Source organism: Malania oleifera, chromosome 9 (assembly GCF_029873635.1).
Source record: "Malania oleifera isolate guangnan ecotype guangnan chromosome 9, ASM2987363v1, whole genome shotgun sequence".
Classification (NCBI taxonomy): domain Eukaryota; kingdom Viridiplantae; phylum Streptophyta; class Magnoliopsida; order Santalales; family Ximeniaceae; genus Malania; species Malania oleifera.
The window spans coordinates 29,489,942-29,511,842 of record NC_080425.1 but is presented as its reverse complement, the minus strand read 5'-3'; the positions used below and the strand labels follow the sequence as shown (position 1 = coordinate 29,511,842).

The 21,901-nt window shown below is 34.7% G+C and overlaps 1 protein-coding gene across 4 annotated transcripts in view; it reads right to left on the bottom strand.

Moving 5' to 3' along the window:
* Positions 1-21,901, bottom strand: part of LOC131164586 (pre-mRNA-processing protein 40A-like) — a 145,233-nt gene that overhangs the window by 39,123 nt on the left and 84,209 nt on the right. For 2 of the 4 annotated variants that reach the window (XM_058121882.1, XM_058121883.1), the window contains 3 exons: positions 15,553-15,858; positions 15,308-15,431; positions 8,728-9,253 (listed from right to left, as the gene is read on the bottom strand). In XM_058121882.1, coding sequence (XP_057977865.1) covers positions 9,249-9,253; positions 15,308-15,431; positions 15,553-15,858 — 435 coding nt within the window. In that variant the 3' untranslated portion in view covers positions 8,728-9,248. Of the gene's footprint in view, positions 1-8,727; positions 9,254-15,307; positions 15,432-15,552; positions 15,859-15,979; positions 16,092-21,901 lie in introns of those variants that run through there. The other 2 variants (XR_009139286.1, XM_058121884.1) reach the window with 2 other exon arrangements.

The window sequence follows — 21,901 nt, the reverse complement described above, 5'->3', positions numbered from 1 at the left end:
TATATTCTTCCACAAGCTCACTTTGACCAAGATCAACTCTACTTCAAAACCAATTCACATGAGCCTCTCTCTCGCTTCCATCAATGAGTTGATGCGGTTTTACCTTGACATGGGCCTTAGAAGAAAGTTGGTCCGATTGTGGTCTAGCAAAACTCCTTCTGTGTTAGAAACCCACAAACCTGAAGTTCGTAAAAAGCCATTCAAAATTAGTTTGGCCTCACATTGCCAATTTCATCTTGCACATGGCCCACATCATTCATCAACGCATAACTTATTCTCCAATAGTTCAGCTAGATTTATTGTAATTTTAATTATCATTGAATCAACCTATTCAAAGCCCACCCCACTGCCAACTGCACACATGATTTCCCCTTACCCTTGCAAACCTTAGTTTCATCAAAGCCTCCCGGATAACGAGCTTGCTAATTGCTAACTTCCACAACGCCCATAACCCATCTGCCCTTTATAGTCTTTGCAATACCACAAAGATCCTCCTTCCAACTTCAGCAATCATTGAGACTTTGAGACTTGAGTTTGCTTGTCACCTCCCGCCCTACAAACACTTGCAACTTCCACAAAAATCTGCACTAATGCTCCCTTCCTTGCCACCAAGATTGAAGATTGAATGACCCTTGTCAAACGATTGCAGACCCCTATCTACAAAAACCATAACTGTTCAATTTAATTGGCACCCTTTATTGTATCCTGTTGAACTTCCTATAACAAGTGAACTGCTACAACGTCAATACCCACAATGGAAAACACTTGCAAGCCTATCTAGCAGTCAATAAGGTAATCCTTATGTACTAACTACAAATATGAAATTTCTCCAATCAAACAAAGCTCCCCACCTCCACCTTTTTCAAGTGCAAACTAACAGTTTTCTTTTGATCTGCACCTTCTTTTCGAATATCTCATCCACCAAAGTGTGGAAGTTTTCCACCATATGCAGATTTGAATGAATCCATCAAAGTACCACAAAACCTAGATGAGAGTGAGTGAAGCAGCAGCTTCAAGTGAGTCATATTATTCTCATTTTTTTTTAAGGACCTCCATCAACTGGAAAAAGTCTCTAGCATTGATCTCGATATGAAAAAAAAAAATATTAGATTAACTAGAAAAAAATTTTAACCAAATATATAAAGCACAAAAAAAAAATATTGATAGAAAAAATTATAGTTTCGACCATAGTTAAAAAAAATGTCTTGGGTCAAAAGTTTCAACAAATGTTTGGATAATATCAACCACAAAAGTATATATCAATGAAAAAAATATCAACCAATCAAAACAATAAACAAATTACAATGATAAAAAAATATAAAACAAAAAAAATATCCAAATGAATAAACACAAATTTTATCTCAAAAGGAATATTAAGCAGATGGATAATATGAATAAAATCTAAAACCAAAAATCTCAGAATATTTCTTCCACATTCAATCAAGATATGATCCCTATTACTAATGTCGCTGACTTTAGGAAGAAATTCAAAAGAAAAAACAAACAGTTGAGCACAAATGGATTTCGAGAACAATAAACCTTACAATTGTTAGCCCCTTCCAACATCAAATCCACATCTCAAAATCTTGACAAATTTTTTCAATCATTCTCAAATAATAATCAGCAAATAGCTAATGTCACTTAAATAACTAAGAAACTTTAAATAAAGTGCTAAAAAAGTAAAAAAATAAGAGTAAGATGGGAAAAAAGACATTTAACTTCTCTTAGTACTTTATACTATAGAACAATCCAACCATCAGTCCATGCATATGAAGGAATCTCAAGGTGAACCATACACGGGCAAGAGGAAGGGATAAGGGATTTCTGGGCAAGAGGGGGGGGATTCGAGGCTGTTTCTCATTCATTTTTTGTCCCCTAAGTCACAAATAATAGAGATGATAATGACTTATAGCTCACGAAATCGAGTTTTTTAAGGAATCAAGTATCACAAACTCCAATTTCTTGAGGTGCCTTATTTGGGAAATATACTTTTTCCCTTTGCACTAGTTTCGAAAATATTTGTTAAAAATATATTATTTAAAAAAATACTCTGGAATATTTCATTGCATTTCCCCTCCTTTGGAAGGGAAATGGAGACACAGGGACAAGCATATTATAATATTGTTGTAAAAACTGGAATTTTAGTAGTAGGCGGCATACCCTCTTAGTTTTGGCATTTCCAATTCTTTTTAAAAAAGCCATAGGCAAGTAAAATTCACATGATCTGGCCTGGACCAAATCATTCTATTTAATTCCAGTCCTGTGGGCCTGCCCGAACTGTCGGTGATTCAAACAAAGAGGCAGGTCCAAGTCTTCCTCGTGGAGTCTTTGTCTTGGTAACGAAGTGGAAAAATAGATGCACCATATTTGCCTGTGAGGAATTAAAGACAAATTTCAACCCATATCCTATCAAGTATTGCCTTTGAGACTCTGAAAAATGCATCCTCAGTTAAATTCCAATTATTACATAAGGACCTTGTTCCTGCTTAAGTTTGTACGATAAATTTTCATTCTATTTCAGTCTAATCCCTTCATTTTTCAAGTTTAATAGCTTCTTTTGCATCTAAACTAGCACCAACATAACAACTAAGAAAACTGCAACAGTAACACGAGCCTTTTATGCTAAAGGTTAACCCTTTGGAAAGATGAGCCTAAATCCAAAACGTAAACGTTGCTCTCACCCTATTATTTCAGGGCTTCAGCCAAAAACTTGAACAGGTCTTGCAGTATATATTTGAACCAGAAAAGAAAAAGGATTTCACAGCTCAAGGATCTTCATGAGAGAACGACAGTATTTGGCAAGCTCATTCCTGGCAATAACATCCAGAAGTTTTTCAATTGGAATGCAGAAAACATGTTGAAGCAGTTCCAAAGTTCCAGCACATTGCAGGCACACACTTTTTTTTTCCACAGCCAACAGCAGGATGGACTGATCTGCTTAATGAAATTCAAAAGGATTTCCCATCTTCTGAATATTATCATGGCTAAGCTAGAGCAAGAAACTCTTTTGAGTCTAGAAATCATGCAGGCCAATAGAAGAGGTATAAAAAATCTTCTCCTTTATCACATCACAATTGCCAAGAAAAAAACCTTACAATTTAGGCTCTGATTATTTTCTTGGCAACTAAAAGGAGCATTACTATTTTTGAAGGTTTAGACTTCAAATCTACAGAAGCAGTGTGTTGAACGAAATTACTCACAAACCTAACAGGCTGGTAGAGAGGTCTAACTTGAAGCAGGAAGCATGTTCAGCAAGCAGTAGTGTGGCCGAGGGATGGCACTAAAACTTTGATATTCCTCAATTTCTTATCGTAAATAGGATTGAACTGCACTTTTTAATGGAACCGTGATGCAGATCCTTCTAGGGAGATGAGAAGAAAACCTACCTTCCCCATACCTGAAATCACCAAGAGTTTTGCAGCTGCAAATGTGTGTTCCATTTGAAACCTGTTGATGATTATCTTAGTCATTTAGCATTGTTAGTGTGTGAGTGTTATGTTAACAAGTGAGAGTTAGTAAGGGCATTATGGTAATTGGTAATGACATATGGTAAATAGAGGGAGAGACCTATCATTGTGACAAGGTCTTCCATTTTACTCAACTATTCAACATGGTACCAGAGCAAGATCCGACGTAAACCCTAATTACTTAACAGCTACTAAATCAAACCCTAAACATCATAATACCATGCAACCAAAGTCCAGGAGCAGGTTCAGCAGTTGCTGTGAAAATCCTGGATGCTGCTGTCCTCTTCAACACCTCAAGAAATACCTCACATTTTGCAAAACTAACCACATAGTAAGCCACAAAACTGCCGATCTGACAGCCTTCAAAGCCGGCCAAAAGTATGTAGTGTCGGCCCCATGCGCCGGCGTGTGAGACACTTTTGAGCAGCCATTTTGCTCAGATTTCCTCCCAAAGGTCTTGAATCCTTCCTCATACCATAATACCAAGTTGTTTGTCATCCTGTTCGTCCAAAGATATCACCTTTTTTAGTTGCTCATGTATGACATTCTAGGAATGATGGCTTGCTAATGTCTGAAGCTGTTGGTCAATGTTTATAGGGTTCATTGAGGCCTGAAACAGTGGCATTGCTGTGTTCTTTATTCGTTTTTATCTTTCTTGTTCATTGTGTGATTGTGGTTTGCTCTGGTTGTCAAACGTTGTGTGTTGGGATGGTGTCCATGAATTCCACAAGGATGTTGTTTGCTGTGCGTCTAATTTTCTACACTATAGAGGTTGTTTGGTACTGTGGCAGCATTTATACATTGATTTTGTAGGGTTGTGGCAGTGCTATGTCCAATTGTTGGTGACCCATTCATGATTGAACCAATGGTTTGGTTCGGTTGGCTTGGAAGTTCACTTGTGGTTGTTTCAGTTGGTCTAGAAGTTCACCTTTGGAATCCAAAGAGCATTTTGTTCGTTGTGTATTTCTGATTTGCTTCTGTATCAAGGTTGTGCGTTGGGATGGCGTCCTCAAAACAAAAAAGTGAGTTTCCATCATCAGGCAATTTGTTCAAGTGAACAGTGTACTATAACTATCTCAGACGAAGAGTACTCAAGGTTCCTCCAGTATCAAACATCCCAACAAACATCTCATCACATTGTATCTTTTTCTTAGAAGGGTAATCCTACAGTTTGTATGCTATTTGGTATCTCTCCCACTAGTCCTTCGATTATTGACTCTGCTGCTACTAAGCATATGACAGGTGTAACCAACTTCTTTTCTGCCCTCCAGTATCCTAAAAATTTACCTCAAGTTACCCTTGCTAATGGGTCCACAACTACAGTTAAGGGGATAGGAATAGTAACTCCTACTCCCTCCATCTCTCTTTCTTCTGTTTTATACATTCCTAAGTCCCCCTTCAATCTAATGTCAATTAGTAAGCTTACAAATGCACTAAATTGTTCTATAACATTCTCATGATTTTGTGATTATTCATGATCTAAAGACGAGGAAAATGATTGACATAGGACGTGAGGCTTGTGGACTCTACAACTTTGAGTTGTTCACTTCTCCCATTGCCTTCATAGCCGTTGCTACACCGCTTCAAATCCATTGTCGCCTTGGTCATCTGTCCTTGGACAAATTAAAACAGCTAGTTCCTACTATGAGTTTTTTGCCTAGTCTTGAGTGTGAGCCTCGTCAATTGGCAAAACATCATCATATTCCTTTTGCTTCTTGAGTCAACAAACAGGCAGATAGTCCTCTTTCATGGTCGTCCATTCTAATGTTTGGGGCCCTAGTTGTTTCACGTCAAAATTGGGGTTTCGGCACTTTGTTGCATTTGTCGATGACTTAGTTATATCTAATGAAAGATTGTTTTAAGTTGTTTAATATCTTTTGTGCCTTCTATACTCAAATAAAGACACAGTTTGATATACCAATCAACCCAATTTAGTACCTATAGGATTAATTGTTGTATGATGCTTCAATCATCTTGTGCCCATATTCCACAACAAAATGGAGTCGTAGAATGAAAAAACAGACATATTCTCGAAGTCACTTGTACCCTATTGTATCAAATAAATGTCCCCAAAGTTTTTTGGAGTGATGTCATGCTCACTACTTGCTCTCTCATTAATAAAATGTCATCCTCAGTCATCTTCCCTAAGGCTCTTTTGTTCTCCCTTCCTCCTTGTATATTTGGTTGTGTCTTTTGTCCATCACTCAACTCTAGGAATGGATAAGTTGGATCCTAGCACTATCAAATGTATTTTTTCTGCGGTATTCCTATACTAAAAAGGGATATCGATATTATATCCCTACTTTACATCTACTCTTTGTCTTTGACAATGTCATCGTTTTTTGAGTCTAAACCATAATACTCCGTTTTCTTGAGTTCTATTCACCTTGATGAGTCTTTTCCTCTACCTAGCCTTCCCGATCATAACCGATTTCCTCCGTCTAGTCTTCCCGTATCTTCATTCAATTTGAGTCCTTCTCATCACTTGGATAGTCCCAATCTGCAAGTGCACATGCGACAACTAAAGGGAAGAGAGCCTCCTCCTCCAGCTTCCACTTCTATGCCTCCAGTTCCTTTGTGAGATGATACTCTTCCCCAAGTGGTTGATCCTTTTATAGTTGTTTGAAAATGTAAACGCACTTGTACCCAACATGCAATCTCTAATTTTATTTCTTATGATTTCTTGTCACCCTCATACTACTATTGATACAGTCATGGATCCCTAGTAGTAAGTGTAAAATAACAACACCAAGATCTTTGAAGAAACGATTAAAGAGATAACATAAAGTTTTATTACAGCAATCAAATTACAAAAAATTGTCCAACCATGCACTCACTAAATGAGCTTCAATGGCGAAAGGACAACAAATAGAAAAAACAGAAGAGGACACAAATTTTCAGTCAAGATGTGTGATTTGCTCTGGTGGGGGGGGGGGGGTGAGGGTCTTATTTATAGCCTCTGGTCCATGGAAGAAACACATAGGCGGCTCACCTACCTTGGTAGGTGGTGGCGGCTCACCTATCATAGCCGTCGTTGACATTAGTGGCCGTCATTCACCTACCGGCAGTCCCCATACCCCACCGTCTAGGGAGCGTTGCCCCCTATACCCGCCACCGGTGGCGTTGCCCCCGGACCCCCATGTCTTAGAGGGGAACGTCTTCTGTCTTCATAGTACCATTGCAGTCTACCACTTCAACCTCATCTGAGCCATACGTCAGGTAAGTGTGCCAATTAACTTGTCGAACATTGGACATTACACACATATATACCAATAATAAGCTAATGCCAGATATGGGTGATTTGGTGCCCAACTCAGGACGATATCAGAGACTTGTGGGAAAGCTGAATTATCTCATGGTCACTCGACAGGATATATCTTTCGCAACAAGTGTTTTAAGTTAGTTTCTTGATTCTCCAAGAACAAGTCATTGGGATGTAGTAATTCACATCTGAAATATCTCAAAGGTACACCAGGGAAAGGTCTCTTATATCAGGATTGAGGTCACTCATATTCATGGACATACTAATGTAGATTGGGTCGGGTCACCTTTTAATAGAAGATCCACAATTGGTAACTATATCCTTGTTGGGGCAAATTTTGGTTTCTTGGAGTAAGAAACAAAATGTGGTAGAGTGTTGATGGTTATCTTAGTCATTTAGCATTGTTAGTGTGTGAGAATTAGTAAGGGCATTATGGCCAATGGTATGTACTTTGACACATTATAAATACAGGGAGGGACCTATCATTGTGATAAGGTCTTCCATTTTTCCCAATTATTCAATAAAACCTATGGAAAGAACAATAGAAGGCAACCAACCACCCTGGAATCTTTCAGGCAAGAAGACTTTTGGAAATTTCTCAATGGGCATACCTGCTTGTGGGGGAAGCAGTCTGAAAATGACAAACATGATCACAAACATAGTCAAATATCTATTGGGTGATATCCAGCCACTAACCTAGGTAATTCCAAAATATAGGAGATGCTATACTGAATGAAATAGTCACTGAAGTGAATGATTTATTGTGCACCAATCGGCATGCTAATCAGAAAAACAAACCCCACCATTGAGCTAGTTTCTGAGGCAGATATATGACTTTGTATAAGCTGCCAAAGTGCTAGCCAACTAGTCCCAGATCTGTACTCATTAATGCTTGAAAAACAGTCTGATTTTAAAAAGAAGGATTTTAACAAGGAACTAAAATAAATACATAGCTTTTAAAATGTGAACACATGCACCAACAACATAATGAGTTGATAATATGGTCAAGAAGATGGAAAAAAAAAAAAAAACAAACAAACAAAAGAAAAAAAAATCAGCACTTAACTCATATTCCCAGTCTTTGGGCTGCGCAACAAAATATAGAAAATGGCCTCCCCAAACCAATCCAATTTGAACCACATGCGAATGGCCAAAATATATGGTAGGTCTAGGCATTCATAACCCGACTACTATGGTTCTCTTCATGGGTTGAATGCCATAAACCCACGTAAAACCTGCTTGACTGATATATTCACTCTCACATATGTATATGATGCGGATATAATCTTCCTCTCAAAAACTTCAATTTTCCTCATTATCACCAATCCCATAACCATTCTCCATGATACCCAATCCCAGCCCTTGTTTCCAGCTACAGCAAGTCAATATCTGCATCTTATATCTCTAGGCAAGCCTGTTCCTTTTCCTTTTCTTTCGACTCCTCTATTGCTCCTTCCATCCATCCCTCCCCCTCACCAGCAGTGACAAGTTGCCTCATTGTCAGGACTGACAAAGAGAAGTGGAATGCCTGCTGCAGATGATGCATGAGCCTTAGAGAGACTAAACCAATAATCCGACCAGCCCAACTTGCATCACAAATTGACCAAAACTAATAAGCTCATGGTTGAAGTTTTGTTTCGGTTGTCCCAAAACCTGGTCAGATTGGTTTGGTGCGGATTTTTGGGCCAAATCCAACTGAACCTGAATCACGCAGGCCCTACTAGCCTTGTTGGTAACCAAATGGTAAGACCGTTTGTTTTTTTTTTTTTTTCTTTTCTCCTCGTATAAAGGATTCAGAAAGTAATTGGTCCCAAGGATTCCCAACAAACCCTAATCAGATTTTATATTTCTTTTAAAAATTTTATCAGCACAATGCCCAATGGAGTTAATACCCAATGGCTCAAGTTCTAAAGAAAGAAAAGATCACAATCGGATTGGCTAAACATACCCATTATATTCACAATGCCATTCTAGGGATAAACAATAGAAAAAGGGGGAAAAAAACCAACATGAGTCACAATGATTGTATAAAATCATGATCAGACAACCATATGTAAAAAAGGATGACATGGAAGGCAATTTTTTCTTTTTCTTTTTTCATTTTTCTCTTGTTGCCTCAAAAGAATGTATAGCCAATCCTTGGAGTGTATGAACACAATACATGTGACAGTCATGGTCAGAGTCATCCCAAATGCCATGATAAACAATATGAACTCTTTTTGAATGCAATGGGACAGATTATGCAATGCTTTCAGATTTCAGAAGAAGTACCAAAACCTGATGAAGTCGAAGAGTACCTCCATGAGATAACTTTTGCAATCCTGAGCACCTTACATAACTTTTCCAATCCTCAGTGATTTGATATAAAGCGTTTATAGCTGACCACAGATCTCATATTTATAAAGTCGGAAAGCAGCGTTGCTCTAGCTTTCTCTTGCTAACCATGAGCAGCTACTAGATCTTTTTCCACAGGGTTCCTCCTCAGATATAAAGCAGCAAGATGGGACTTCATCGAGTTTTCAGCCTATAAATGCAGGGAAAGAGAAATCAATTGAACTCTTTAACAAGGTGAAAACTGTAGCACATACACCTAACCAGCCAGATTAAAGTTGCAAGAAACGACTTTTTTTTTTGTTGATAAATATCAATATATTAATTAATACTAAAAAAGCATCATTGGTCCTTTCTCACCAAGAGCACCAGTTACAGAAACAAATCCAGATCAACAAACAAATCCAGATCTGTTGTGTTGATCTCCAAATTGCAATCCAATATCATGTGGGGTGCATATCAAGTTGCTTCTCATGGCGGATTTGGATAGTTTGTTAATTTTACTCATGATTATTCAAGAATGGCACGGGAGTTTTTAATGAATGATCTTCTAAATTTTTTTTTATTTTCAAATTTTTATGTGCTAAAATTTACACAAGGTGCTACGATACTCATTTGGTTGTATGAATGCCTTGAATATCCTTGAATATTTTTCTGTCCCTTTTAATGATTTTATGCCATCTCAAGGAATGTATCATTCTTCATTTTGTGTCTGTACTATACAAAAGACTAAAAAACTGGAAGAAAAAAATGGAAGAAAAATGATAAAATAAACCAGTGTAAGAGAACTAGGTAGTAGAACTTAAAGGGAGAAAATATAATAAAATTTAAAGATAAAATGATCAAAGATGGGGATTAGACTATAAAGCAAGGGATAGATACAAATACTCTTTGGAGTAGATTAGTTAACTCTATTAAAAAGATAATAAAAGAGATTTTAGGTGAATCAAGGGGAAGATTCTCGAATAGCAATCTCGAATAGCAAATTAGTGGTGGGATAAAGATGTCCAAAAAGCCGTAAAGACAAAAGGAATTTTGTATAAAACGTGGCAAAAATGTAGAAATAGGGATAACTTTGAAAAGTATAAGGAGGCGAGAAAAGATGCAAAAAAGACTATTAGTTAAGCTAAATACAGATCATTTAATAGTTAGTATGATAGATTAGGTACAAAAGAGGGGGAAAGAGATATATTTGAACTTGCTAAAGCTAGAGAAAGAAAGAGTAAGGGCTTAGGAAATGTAAAATGTATAAAAAGTGAGGATGATATTGTCTTGGTTAAGGGTGAAGACATTAAAGAAAGATGGTGAAGTTACTATAGTAAGTTGTTTAATGAAAACCACATAGAAGGCTTAAACTTAGATTTAAAAAATGAGGAAAAGACTAAAAATATGAGATTTATCCGCAAAATTAGAGTTAACGAAGTTAAGTTTGCACTAAAAAGGATGAAAAAAGGGAAAGCCATACGATCGGATCACATCCCAATTGAAGTTTAGAAATGCTTAGGTGATAACAGAATTATATGGTTAACAAATTTATTTAATACAATTATAAAACAAAGAAAATGCCTGATGAATGGAGAAAAAACACTTTAATACATATATACTAAAATAAAGGAGATATTCAAAATTGTAATAACTATCGTGGAATTTAACTTATGAGTCATACGATGAAACTATGGGAAATGGTAGTTGAACAAAGATTAAGGTTAGAAACAAAGGTCTCAAAAAATCAATTTGATTTTATGCCTGGGAGATCTACCACAGAAGCTATGTATCTTTCAAGAAGTTTAATGGAAAAATTTAGGAAAAAGAAGAGGGACTTGCATATGGTATTTATTGACTTAGAGAAAGCATATGATAGGATACCTAGGAAAGTTCTATGGTGGGTTTTAGAAAAAAAAAGGTATATGTAGTGAGTATACTGATGTTGTTAAGGATATGTACGATGGAGTAATGACTAGTGTAAGGACTATAGATTGAAAAACTAGAGAATTTTCACTCACCATAGGTGTACATCAAGGATCTGCTTTGAGCCCTTATCTTTTTGCTTTAGTGATGGACCAACTAACTAAGCAAAAGGAGGTTCCATGGTCTATGATATTTGCAGATGATATTGTATTAATTGATGAAACTAGGGATGGAGTAGAGGTTGAGTTAGAATTATGGAGACAAGCTTTGGAATTTAGAGGCTTTAGGATAAGTAGAAATAAGACAAAATATATGAAATGTAATTTCGGTAATGATAAGAGAAATATTGGACATAAAGTTAAACTTGATGATGAAATAAATAGCACTTGTAGATTTCGATACCTTGGATCTATTATGCAAACTGAAGGAGAAATTGAAGATGATGTAATGCATAGAGTTAAAGCAGGTTGGGTAAAATGGAGAAGTGTTTCAAGTATGCTTTGTGATCGTAGAATACCCTTAAAATTAAAAGAGAAGTTTTATAGGACATCTATAAGACCAGTTATGTTATATGAATCAGAATGTTGGGCGACAAAGAAACAGAATATCCAAAAAGTAAAAGTTACCGAGATGAGAATGCTTAGATGGATGAGTGGTATAACACTGAAAGATAAATTAAGGAATGATCATATTCGCAGTAAGTTGGGTGTGCTCCTATAGAAGATAAGATAAGGGAGGGACGATGCAGATGGTATGGACACTTGCAATGTAGGTCACATAGTGCGTCATTGAGGAAGAGTGAGTTAGTTACTGTGGGGGGGTAGTAGAAGGGGTAGGGGTAGACCTAAAATAACTTGGAAAGAGATAGTAAGGATGTAATATCCCTGAATCTGTCAAAAAAAAATGGTCCACGATCGTATAAATTGGCGGAAAATGATTCATATAACTGACCCCACCTAGTGGGACTTAAGGCTTGGTTTTGTAGTTGTATTTACAAAAGAATAGTGCAATAGAATGCAAGAATTGGCAGTTTAATATAAATACATTTGTCAGAGTTCTTTTGAATAGATTTGCAGTGTAATATTTATTATCATAAAAACAAGAAAAATAACAGTTACCATCCCTAATGTTAGCTCCCACTCTAACTTGCTAGCACTACTAAAATTTGTGCTCCGTTACTTCATCATAAAAAATGTCAAATGACCCTTGCACCCTTGAGATAGCAATGTTATTTTAATCTATAAGAATATGAATTTTAAAATACAACGAAACTCAATGCTTTTGTTCTTACACCTCAAATAAATTATCAAACTCTTACCTTACTATTTTCAGGCAATCTACATTTACTATTTCAGTAAAATCACTTGAATCCAAACAGGGCATCAATCTCACCAAATAATTCCACTCTTGGTAGTTTCCCAGCTAATCATGTTATACCACCATCATGCATACAAGTCCTTGCAACACATTGCCACATCAACTCCCAACCTTATTCTTGCCACTGCCAACCCTCATACCACCATATTTGTCAATATTAAATCAATGTGCATGATTACCACACCTATTCCATTGCCACTTGCTTTACTATGCATGACATCGGAGCTTATTTTCCTTTAGCTTGAGCAATTGATCCAATGAAATGAAACCAACACTTATAGGAACTTATTGAATATCAGTTTAAGTTTTTTGTTGTCCCTCCTAAATGTGCTATACTAAAATTGCATTTCATGTATTATCCTACTTCTACTTATCTTAAAACCTTGATATTATAAATCCTCTCTCCGTATTTGTAACTTAAATTTTATTCCCCTTCTAGTTACATCATCTAGTTACATCTATCAACACAATCTCATCAGCAAAAAACATGCACCATCAAAGGTCATTGTGGTTGTCTTCACAGTTCTCACCCAAATTGATGACTGCAGCACTAACACTAGTCATTGCTCCATCATGTGTGTCCTTAATGACATCTATATACAACTACTTGCCCCCTTATTTTCCAAAACTTATAATTATAATGACCTAAGCACTCACAATCATAAGTCTGTCCAAGTAAACAAACTCCTTTGAATCCCTCTTCTTTCCCTTGAATTTGCTCCTAATGGGAGAGAAGTAAAGACAGTGACCTAGAAGATAGGGAAATCCTCAAGAGCTCAAGTACCAAGAGGGACAAAGGGAAGAGTACCATTATACAAGGATTAGTGGAATAAAGGGGGGGGGGGGGGCAAATGGGTGTATAGAGATAGTGGAAGAATGAACTAAATCCTTGCCACACTACTTTTTGAGATCTACAAGAAGAAACTCTCTCTGGCACAGGATTAACTTCATGAACTCTAACATTCATCCAAAATCTTAAAATTTTAGCATGCTTCTTTCCTATTTATTTCTAGGCTTAAGCCTTGCTTATTTTCATTAAATAACTTCTTCTATTTGTTTTTTTTTTTTTTTTCCTCCTTTTACAAATACACTAAAGCCTCACTGTCTATACACTTGCTATTACCTCATTTTCTAATTTTTCTCTTGCAATGTTGGACTAAGAAGTTTGCATACACATCTTTCTCCCCCGGTCTTTAGCACTCAGCATAGTGCAAATTTCATTATAGCTTCAGCAACAACCTTTTCCCCATGTTTCCAGTTTCCTTGCCTCTTTAATTTTAAAAGTTTTACCTTTTTCTATTGCCATATTGTACCCCTCTTCCTTCTTGTAAATTTGTAATTGCTTTGTGGATACCCTCATTTGACTAGAAGCTCTCTTTACCATTTATATCACCTCCTTTATACTCTCCTAGAACCTCTCTTGCTCACTTTAGGTATGGCTAGTCATTCTAATCCATGGATTTTTTCTCTTCAACCTCTTTTACCATCCAATTCTTCTTTCAACAAAATACATCTTCATCAGCTCTGGCACATAGACCAAATGATATAATGCAAGCAAGAATTCTTATATTCATGAAAATATAGAATATTGTAGACACCATCATACCTGCAAACCCATAATTGAGCCTCCAATCATTATTCCAATGATTACAAATCCAATGAACCGTGAATAAATATGCGAGTATATGTTTTAATCTTGTTAGAGTAATAGGAAAAAAGATTCCTAATGTCATGAATAAAATGTCACTCAGTCGATGAGCCACTCTTTTAAGTCACATCATCTATTTCTCTTGCACAGAACAGTCTTACCTATTCTCTTCCATTTCTTAATTCATGTACCTATCACCAAATTTCCACACTGGGTAGTGAAACTTTCTCATGGGATCTAACGATGATATTCACCAAATACATTGTGTCATCATCGACATAATTATCATCATCATTATTATTAAAAGGTCCATTGAAACAACCGGCCCTACCAATGTATGGTGCAGCATCTGAGATTATGTATGGATGTGCAATTTTGTTCTACTGTACTTTTAATATTTAAAATTTGATACTGACAGCTACAAACTAGGTAGAAAGTGATTGAAATACAAAATAACAGTGGAACTATGTATATAAATACACCTTAAATAAGGGGATTCTAAAAAAATTCCAAAAAAAATGTGCTACTCAAAAACTTATTTATATAGCTCCATCTCCACTTCTCGAAAATTTTGAACTTAGGTTACAGTCAATCTACCACTGAAATCAAAGGAAGCTGTCCTTCATTTTCCAGCATATCAACAATATAAACACCTCAGCATGTACGTGGGGCTAATATTCAATGCAAAGTTCTCATGGCTCACTGATAGAAGGTGGGCTAGCCAAAGTTCCAAAAATGGAACTTAAACAGTTAACATCCACCAATACCCCGTCGAAAAAATTAACAAGTTCACGACCTCATTCCAAGTTTAGAGTGACACAGATGAACAAATATAGCATAGCTGAAAATCAAGCCAAAAAAAAAAAAAACAAAACGAAAAGCATAGAACACTCCTTAAAGTTCTATAATCCTATGTTTGGGCATACCTTGGATTTGGATTTGTATTGGATTTGGATAAGATGTAATACAAAAATGTATTGAAATTTGTCCAAATCCACCCAAATCCAAATCAAAGGTCCTAAATCCATGCTCCTAAACGCAGCATAACAAAAATTGAGAAATGAATAATTTCACATCACTGAAAGAGATGCAGTTGAGCAAATCCATATGTATACAACCAAATCAACAAGATAGAAACCCTTGGAAAACTCACTATTAGATAGATTATGTGTTGGTGGATCAAACTAGAGATCAATGCAAGTACTGGCCATGATATTTTGCCAGTGCTACTATGAAGAAAAAAGAAGAGGATAAATGCAAAGAAAGTGAAAAAATTCATCCGGATGAAAAATAAAAACAGCTATCCATCCTCACCAAATTCCCCATCCTCAAAATCCTCATAGTCACCATGTCTACGAGAACCATTCAGGTGGTCTCTCTTATGTCTCTTATGCTTGCTTTCACTATAAAAATCAGGACTGAATTCATGCTGCTCTCCCTGTCAGAACAAAATGACAAATACACTTTTTCAGAATGAAAAAAAAAAAAGAATAATAAATCAAAGAAAATATTGGAAAGTTGGAGGTGCTTTTCATACACAAAGGAAAAAATTGGCATACCTGTCTTGATTTTTTGTGGCTACTCTCTAGTTTATGGATGTTCTTGGATCGATTTTTCTCATTTTTGTCCAAACTCACATCATCCACAGTACTTTGATGCCTTTTCCTATGTTTCTTGTCGGTCTCTTTCCTCAAACTGATGTTCCTTTCTGAGGCGTGAATATCAGTTACATCAATATTTTCACTGTCTGTTCCATCCTCCCTGGATCGCTCTGTCCCTCTTTCTCTGTCATACCCTTTGTTCTTTTCCCTTTTGTGTTTTGCCTTCCTTTTCTCTCTCTCCTCTCTCTCTTTTTTCTTTTTTTCCTGCCAAGCAAGAAAATCAGTAATCATAGCTTCATATATGTGTCTTTTCAACTTAATGGATTAATTTTACATTAGAAGCAAGTGATGATTAGTCAAGGATTGAAATTTTGGTACAACTGACATTTTTATGTATAATAGTTACAAACATCTGTGCTGTGCGTAGTTACTGCTGATGCTGATTGACATCCAGTAAAACACCAATATGAATACCAATATGGCCTGAATAATTGTTGCTACAGAAATTTAGAACACAAATCAGATTAGGATCAATTTGCATGGGACTGTAACAGTTGTCTCAGCCTGAATGAGTATGAAATAATACCAAATGACATTGCACAGAAAAGTACTTTCTAGAAAAAAAAAATACTAATATAAAGAAGTACTTATTAAAGCAGTCTAGGAATATTTATTACAAGTACTTTTTAAAAAAATATTATTTTCCTAAAAAAAACAAAAAGCATTTTGGAAAAGTACTTATTTGAAACGTTGCACAGAAACAGAAAACTACTTTTCTGGAAAGAATACTTATATGAGAAAGTATTTGTTAATAGTCTAGGATTACTCATTATAAGTACTTTTTTCAGAAAATATTAATTTTCCTTAAAAAACAAAAGCAGTTTGGAAAAGGAAAAGTACTTTTTGACATAAGTACTTAGTTAAGTGTAAACCAAACACTACTTATTGACACAAATACTTCATTTAAGCACTTTTCATAATAAGTTCTAAGGTCTAAGCTTATGATTATATTCACAATATTAATATTTCTTTGGAAGTGTATTGTTCATCTTAATTACATTAGAGAGAGTCAAAAATGTATTTTAAAAAGCGAAGGCTTTTTGGCACTATGCTGTCTTTGCAAATGATCATTTTCATGAATGTGCTTCATCTCTGGATCTTATTGGGGACAGGTTGTTTTTCTTTGGCATCATTATTGGGGTCCACTGCAGTGTGTCTTGTTAATATGGCCAAAACTCAACACAAGTTTTTACTATTTAATTATAGTTCAACTTACTTCTTTCTCTCATTTCCAAAAATGGGAGAGGAATACACTTACACACCCTAAACTATACAACCTACTACAAATGCTCCCCTTAAACTTCTAAAAGTGACACTTATGCGGCCTGAACTATCTTTATGGTTGTGAAAAGCTCCTTTTGTTGACAAAAATAGTTAAATCTAACGGATATTGTAATGCATGACACATAAATGATTAATAATTTTTTTTAGATAAAATTACCTTTATAAGCCTAAGGAATATTATTATTAAAAAATTTTACAGAATTACCATGCTGAAAATGCCCACAAGGGGAAAAGACAAGAAATTATCTAGGAAGCAGATGACCAAAAAAAAAACAAAAGAAATAACATATTAAATACATAGAAAAATTAATTGAACTATAAGAATAAAAAAAGGGAGAAAATTTTGAGGAATTAAATAATTTATTTGATAAAATAAAATTACACTATATATATAAATTAATAAAAAAGCATATACTATACATTGTAATTTTTACTCATTCACATAACACATACCTTTTGAATTACATTGTACTATCCAAAAAAACTTAATTAAAGAAATAATTTAACTTAATAAATGGAATAATTTTTATTTATTTATAGAATTTGATGCATTTTATACATACGGGATATAAATGATATTTGAAACTTCACAATAGTTCTTGCAGTCCTACGGTTTGATTTATGCTGTCAAGAAGTTTCTACCAAGTTAGATGGAATGAAACAAAAATAAAAGGGCATAAAAATATTATTATTGCTTTAATTAAAGGACTAAACTCTGTTAACACCTTTCAGCGAGTGTAAGTTCCTTTTTAGAAATTTAAGGGGGCATTTTTCATGGATGGTATAGTTTAAGGGGTGTAAGTGTATTTCCCCCCAAGAAAACTTGATTCAAGGCTAGAATGCTATTGAAGTTTTGACAGCAACCCCCATTCCCCTGTTTCGTTTGCATAACTAATGGTGGAGCTGCATTCTAGCTCAAATGTTGATACCTCCATTCAATGGAATAGTGATTCCTCTTATTCCATTCCTGATTCTTTTTCCAAAGACAATTATAATCTTCACTAAATAATAAATTCCACAAATGCACAAAGGTCTCTCAACCACAACACCGCTGATAACAACAACAGCAGCAGCAGCAGCAGCAACAATAATAATAGTACCATGACAATAAATTATTATTATTATTACTACTTTTGAAAGATAACAAAATACAAAACAAAATATCATCATCATCATCATCATCATCATTTATATAAAATGTAAAAAATATTATAATAAAAAAATGCACCAAGTTTCAGCAAAAAATATACTTGAAAGATTACAAACTTAAATAATTTTTTTTAGGAGCATTTTTTTAAAAATTAATAATCTCTCATTCCACTGTAGCTGCCACTGGAGAATACCAAAAAAACAAAGGCACAAGGCTCCGCACTTTGCAAGGGTGGGGGAAGGGTTGTCAAAATGTACACAACTTTACCCTTGCATTTAGGCAGAGAGGTTGTTTCCTTAGACTTGAACCCATGACCAACTTGTCAAAAAGGGGCAACCTTACTATTGATCCAAGGCCCATCCTTTGCCACCAGAGAATGTCGAATGAATCAAAATTGTGATTCCTACACCTATTCAATATTACTAACCAACCACAATAATCACATTCAAAGAGCGATTCTACTCCTATGTTGATGCCATTCCTACCTCGATTACTTTCATGGGAATCAAAGATTCCCCTAGGTGCAAGCAAGGTCTTAAATTTCGGAAGCTCCAAAAGTATGAAAATTTTAGTTTTGATGTCAATTTCAATTTCGATTTGAAAAAATGAGGGAAATTAGTAGTAAAGCATGGAATTCCTTTATGAAACTTTAGAAATGGTTAATAAACATAATAATATAACTTTTAGAACTAATACATTATAAATTAAATGCATCTATGTTGTGTATGAGGTGCAATAGTTTGTAATATACTATCTACATCAAACATATTAGTAATATAATATGTATTGAACATATTCAAAATATAATATGCGTATTACACATTCAACTAATACAAATGAAATTCATAAGCCAATTAAATATTATTTATTATACAAATAAAGATAATTTAGACATGAATGGTTAAATTAAATATTGTTGTAAGTTTAATTTTCATATAATTTCAAGAGTCATTGTAATAATCTTTATTTCAATTAAAAAAAGATAAATAAATATAGAAATTTCACTTTGCCTCTAAATCTCACATTTGAATTCTAAGGAAATTTTATTCTAGAGTTAAATTTTCTACAAGCCTAAAATCACGAGATTTTGATAAATTTTAGATGATTCATTGAAATTTTGACAGAAACCAAGCAAGATAGAAATCAACTGCCATTTCAATTTTAAGGGTGATGGAAAGCAGAAATTTTTTGACAAAAAGTTCGCCAATTTCATGTAAACTAAGACCATCGGCGCAAGGCACAAAGGGAAACAAGACTAACACCTCAAAGGGTCTAAGGCGAGGCAACCTTTGTGATGCGCAATGAGGCGCAGCTAGGCAAGAGGCATTTTGGGGCGCACCTCATGAATGTTAACCTTTTACACCTCTTTTAGAAGCCTTTCTTTAACTTGGAGCCCTAGGCGTTGTGAAGGACTACTCAAACAAGCTCTTCGACTCTTTGAACCAAATCTTCAAGAGTTCGAACCATCATTCTTTGAAGACAGCACCCAAGTCGTCTTCTTCTTCATCTTCTTCGAACCTTTGAACCGTTGGAGACTTGGAGCTATAGTTCTTCATGGCGTGACTTCTTTTTCTTCTTAGCTCTTGACTAAATCACTGTTCATGCTTGATATACATTGTTGGACCACAACCTAACAGCTTAAGCTTTTAGGTAAAGTGGTAATCTAACAATCACAAAATCATATATTCAAGCCAAGCTCTATCTTGTTCTTTTCTCTTTCTTCTTGTTGTCTTTTCTTCTTCTTCTTCTTCTTCTTCTTCTTCTTCTTCTGCCTATGAGTGATTGAGTGATCTACTGCTCTTGTTCAGACTTCATAGCAAGTATGCACCTTTGTCTCTAAGTATGAGGCTGTTTTTTTTTTTTTTCCATTTTTTTATGTATTTTTTTAAATCATTTTCCTGCCTTTTCTAAAATTTTTGATGCATTTATTTTTCCTGGACGCCTGTTGTTTGTTTGTTTCTTGTTTCCTATTGGCTGCTGCTTAGTTTTGATGCAATTTTCTGGATTTTACACTTTGCAGCATGAACATTGCTTTTTCCTACTTATTTAGGGTCTGTTTGGTATCATTACTGTTTTCTGTTTTCTATTTCTGTTTCTCTACAGTGAAAAAACAAATTATAAAAACACGTTTGTTGTGTTACTAGTTTTCTGTTTCTCTTGTCAATTTTCTACTGTTTGCCAAAAAACTGAAAACCAAATTTTATGGTTTTCAGTTGTTTTGATAACCTGTTGCCAGAAATTTTAACACCTAGAAATAGTTTTTTTGGATTAAATTATTCATTTAATACACTTTTAAATTAAAATTAAAATTAAATAATCACATGAATTTAAATATAATTAAAATAAAAATATACATAAATTTTAAAAAATAATAATAAATCCAATTACGAAATACTTTTACTATTTTTCAATTGTCATGTCCAATTAAAATTTTACTGTAAAGTAAATCCAGAAAGTAGAACAATTAAGTTAAATAATTACAATAAATTTTATTTTTTATTATAGTAACTTTTTTAATTTGTATTATTTGTAATTTTATTATTTTAACCATTTTTTAAAATATTATTTTATTTAAAGATGAAAATGATAATTTTTAATTTATATTAGTTTTGTAAATGTTAACCAAATAGGTCACTGATCTCTAGTTTTTGGTTATCGTTTCTCGGTTTCGTTTCCATAATTTTTGACAGTGATACTAAACAGCCCCTTAGTTATTATGGAGTCATAACTTTGGATGAATATGGCTTACTTCTACTACATAGTTATTCTGGAGTCTTAAATTTGGATGAGCACGACTTATTTCTGCTAATTTTTGGAATATTTAAATTCATTAGTGCCAATGGGTTTATAGATCAATCATCCATTATATAGGGCATTGTGCACACATCTAAGTATGCGCATCTTGCCTTTGTGAGGTGCATGCCTTAGCCTCGTACCTAGGCTCCAACTACCCTTTGCGCCCTAGTGTGCCTTGCCCCTTTCACTACTAAGATTACTTCCTACCTCAATTCCATTCCGCAAACTGAACAGGGGTTAAACATGAGATTTGATTCAATTAGTTATCAAAATTAAAAGAATAATACCTTACATCATAAGCCTATTTTTATGGGCAATCAAGAAACCCAAAAGATTACAAAATCAAATCTACAAAAATAACCGAAACTAACAAAAACTCTAAAAAAAAAAATATCCCAAAATAATTAATATCACAATAAAACCCCAAAATAACTACAATATCCAAAATGATCTAAATTAACTAAAATTCCTAAAATGTCAAATTTCTTGAACGCCCTAATTTCTAATCTTTGCATAGTATATGAACACCTAGCATTATTCATCGCCAATACTCCATCAAATTCCACTAGATAAAAAAACTAGATGTTGAGTTTTGAAGTAGCAAAGTAGCAACAAATCAACACTCTCAAAATCAAGAACTAGCACAAGTCGTATCACATTCGCAATTATCATAGGCATAGCGTTGTAACAAAGGCCTCCAACTAAAGGTACATTACTTGAAAGCTTCGAATCATCCATATCGTGGTTCTCATTCCTTGTGTTAAGAGTGGGGTAGTTATAGTTTAGAAATTGAATCATCGATAAGCATTTCAATCTCTGTAATTGGCAACTCATCTCGAATTTTGTTGCATGTCTCAAGGACTGAGTCAGAAAATTGTTCATCATCCTAGTTTTCAATATTTAAAATACTTGTTTCCCAACTAATTTCGGAATAAAAGTCCATCTTCTTTTCAAGGTGAAGTAAGTTTATCAGTTTGCTAAACATCATTGTGCATCCTTTTCCACCCAACCCTACAA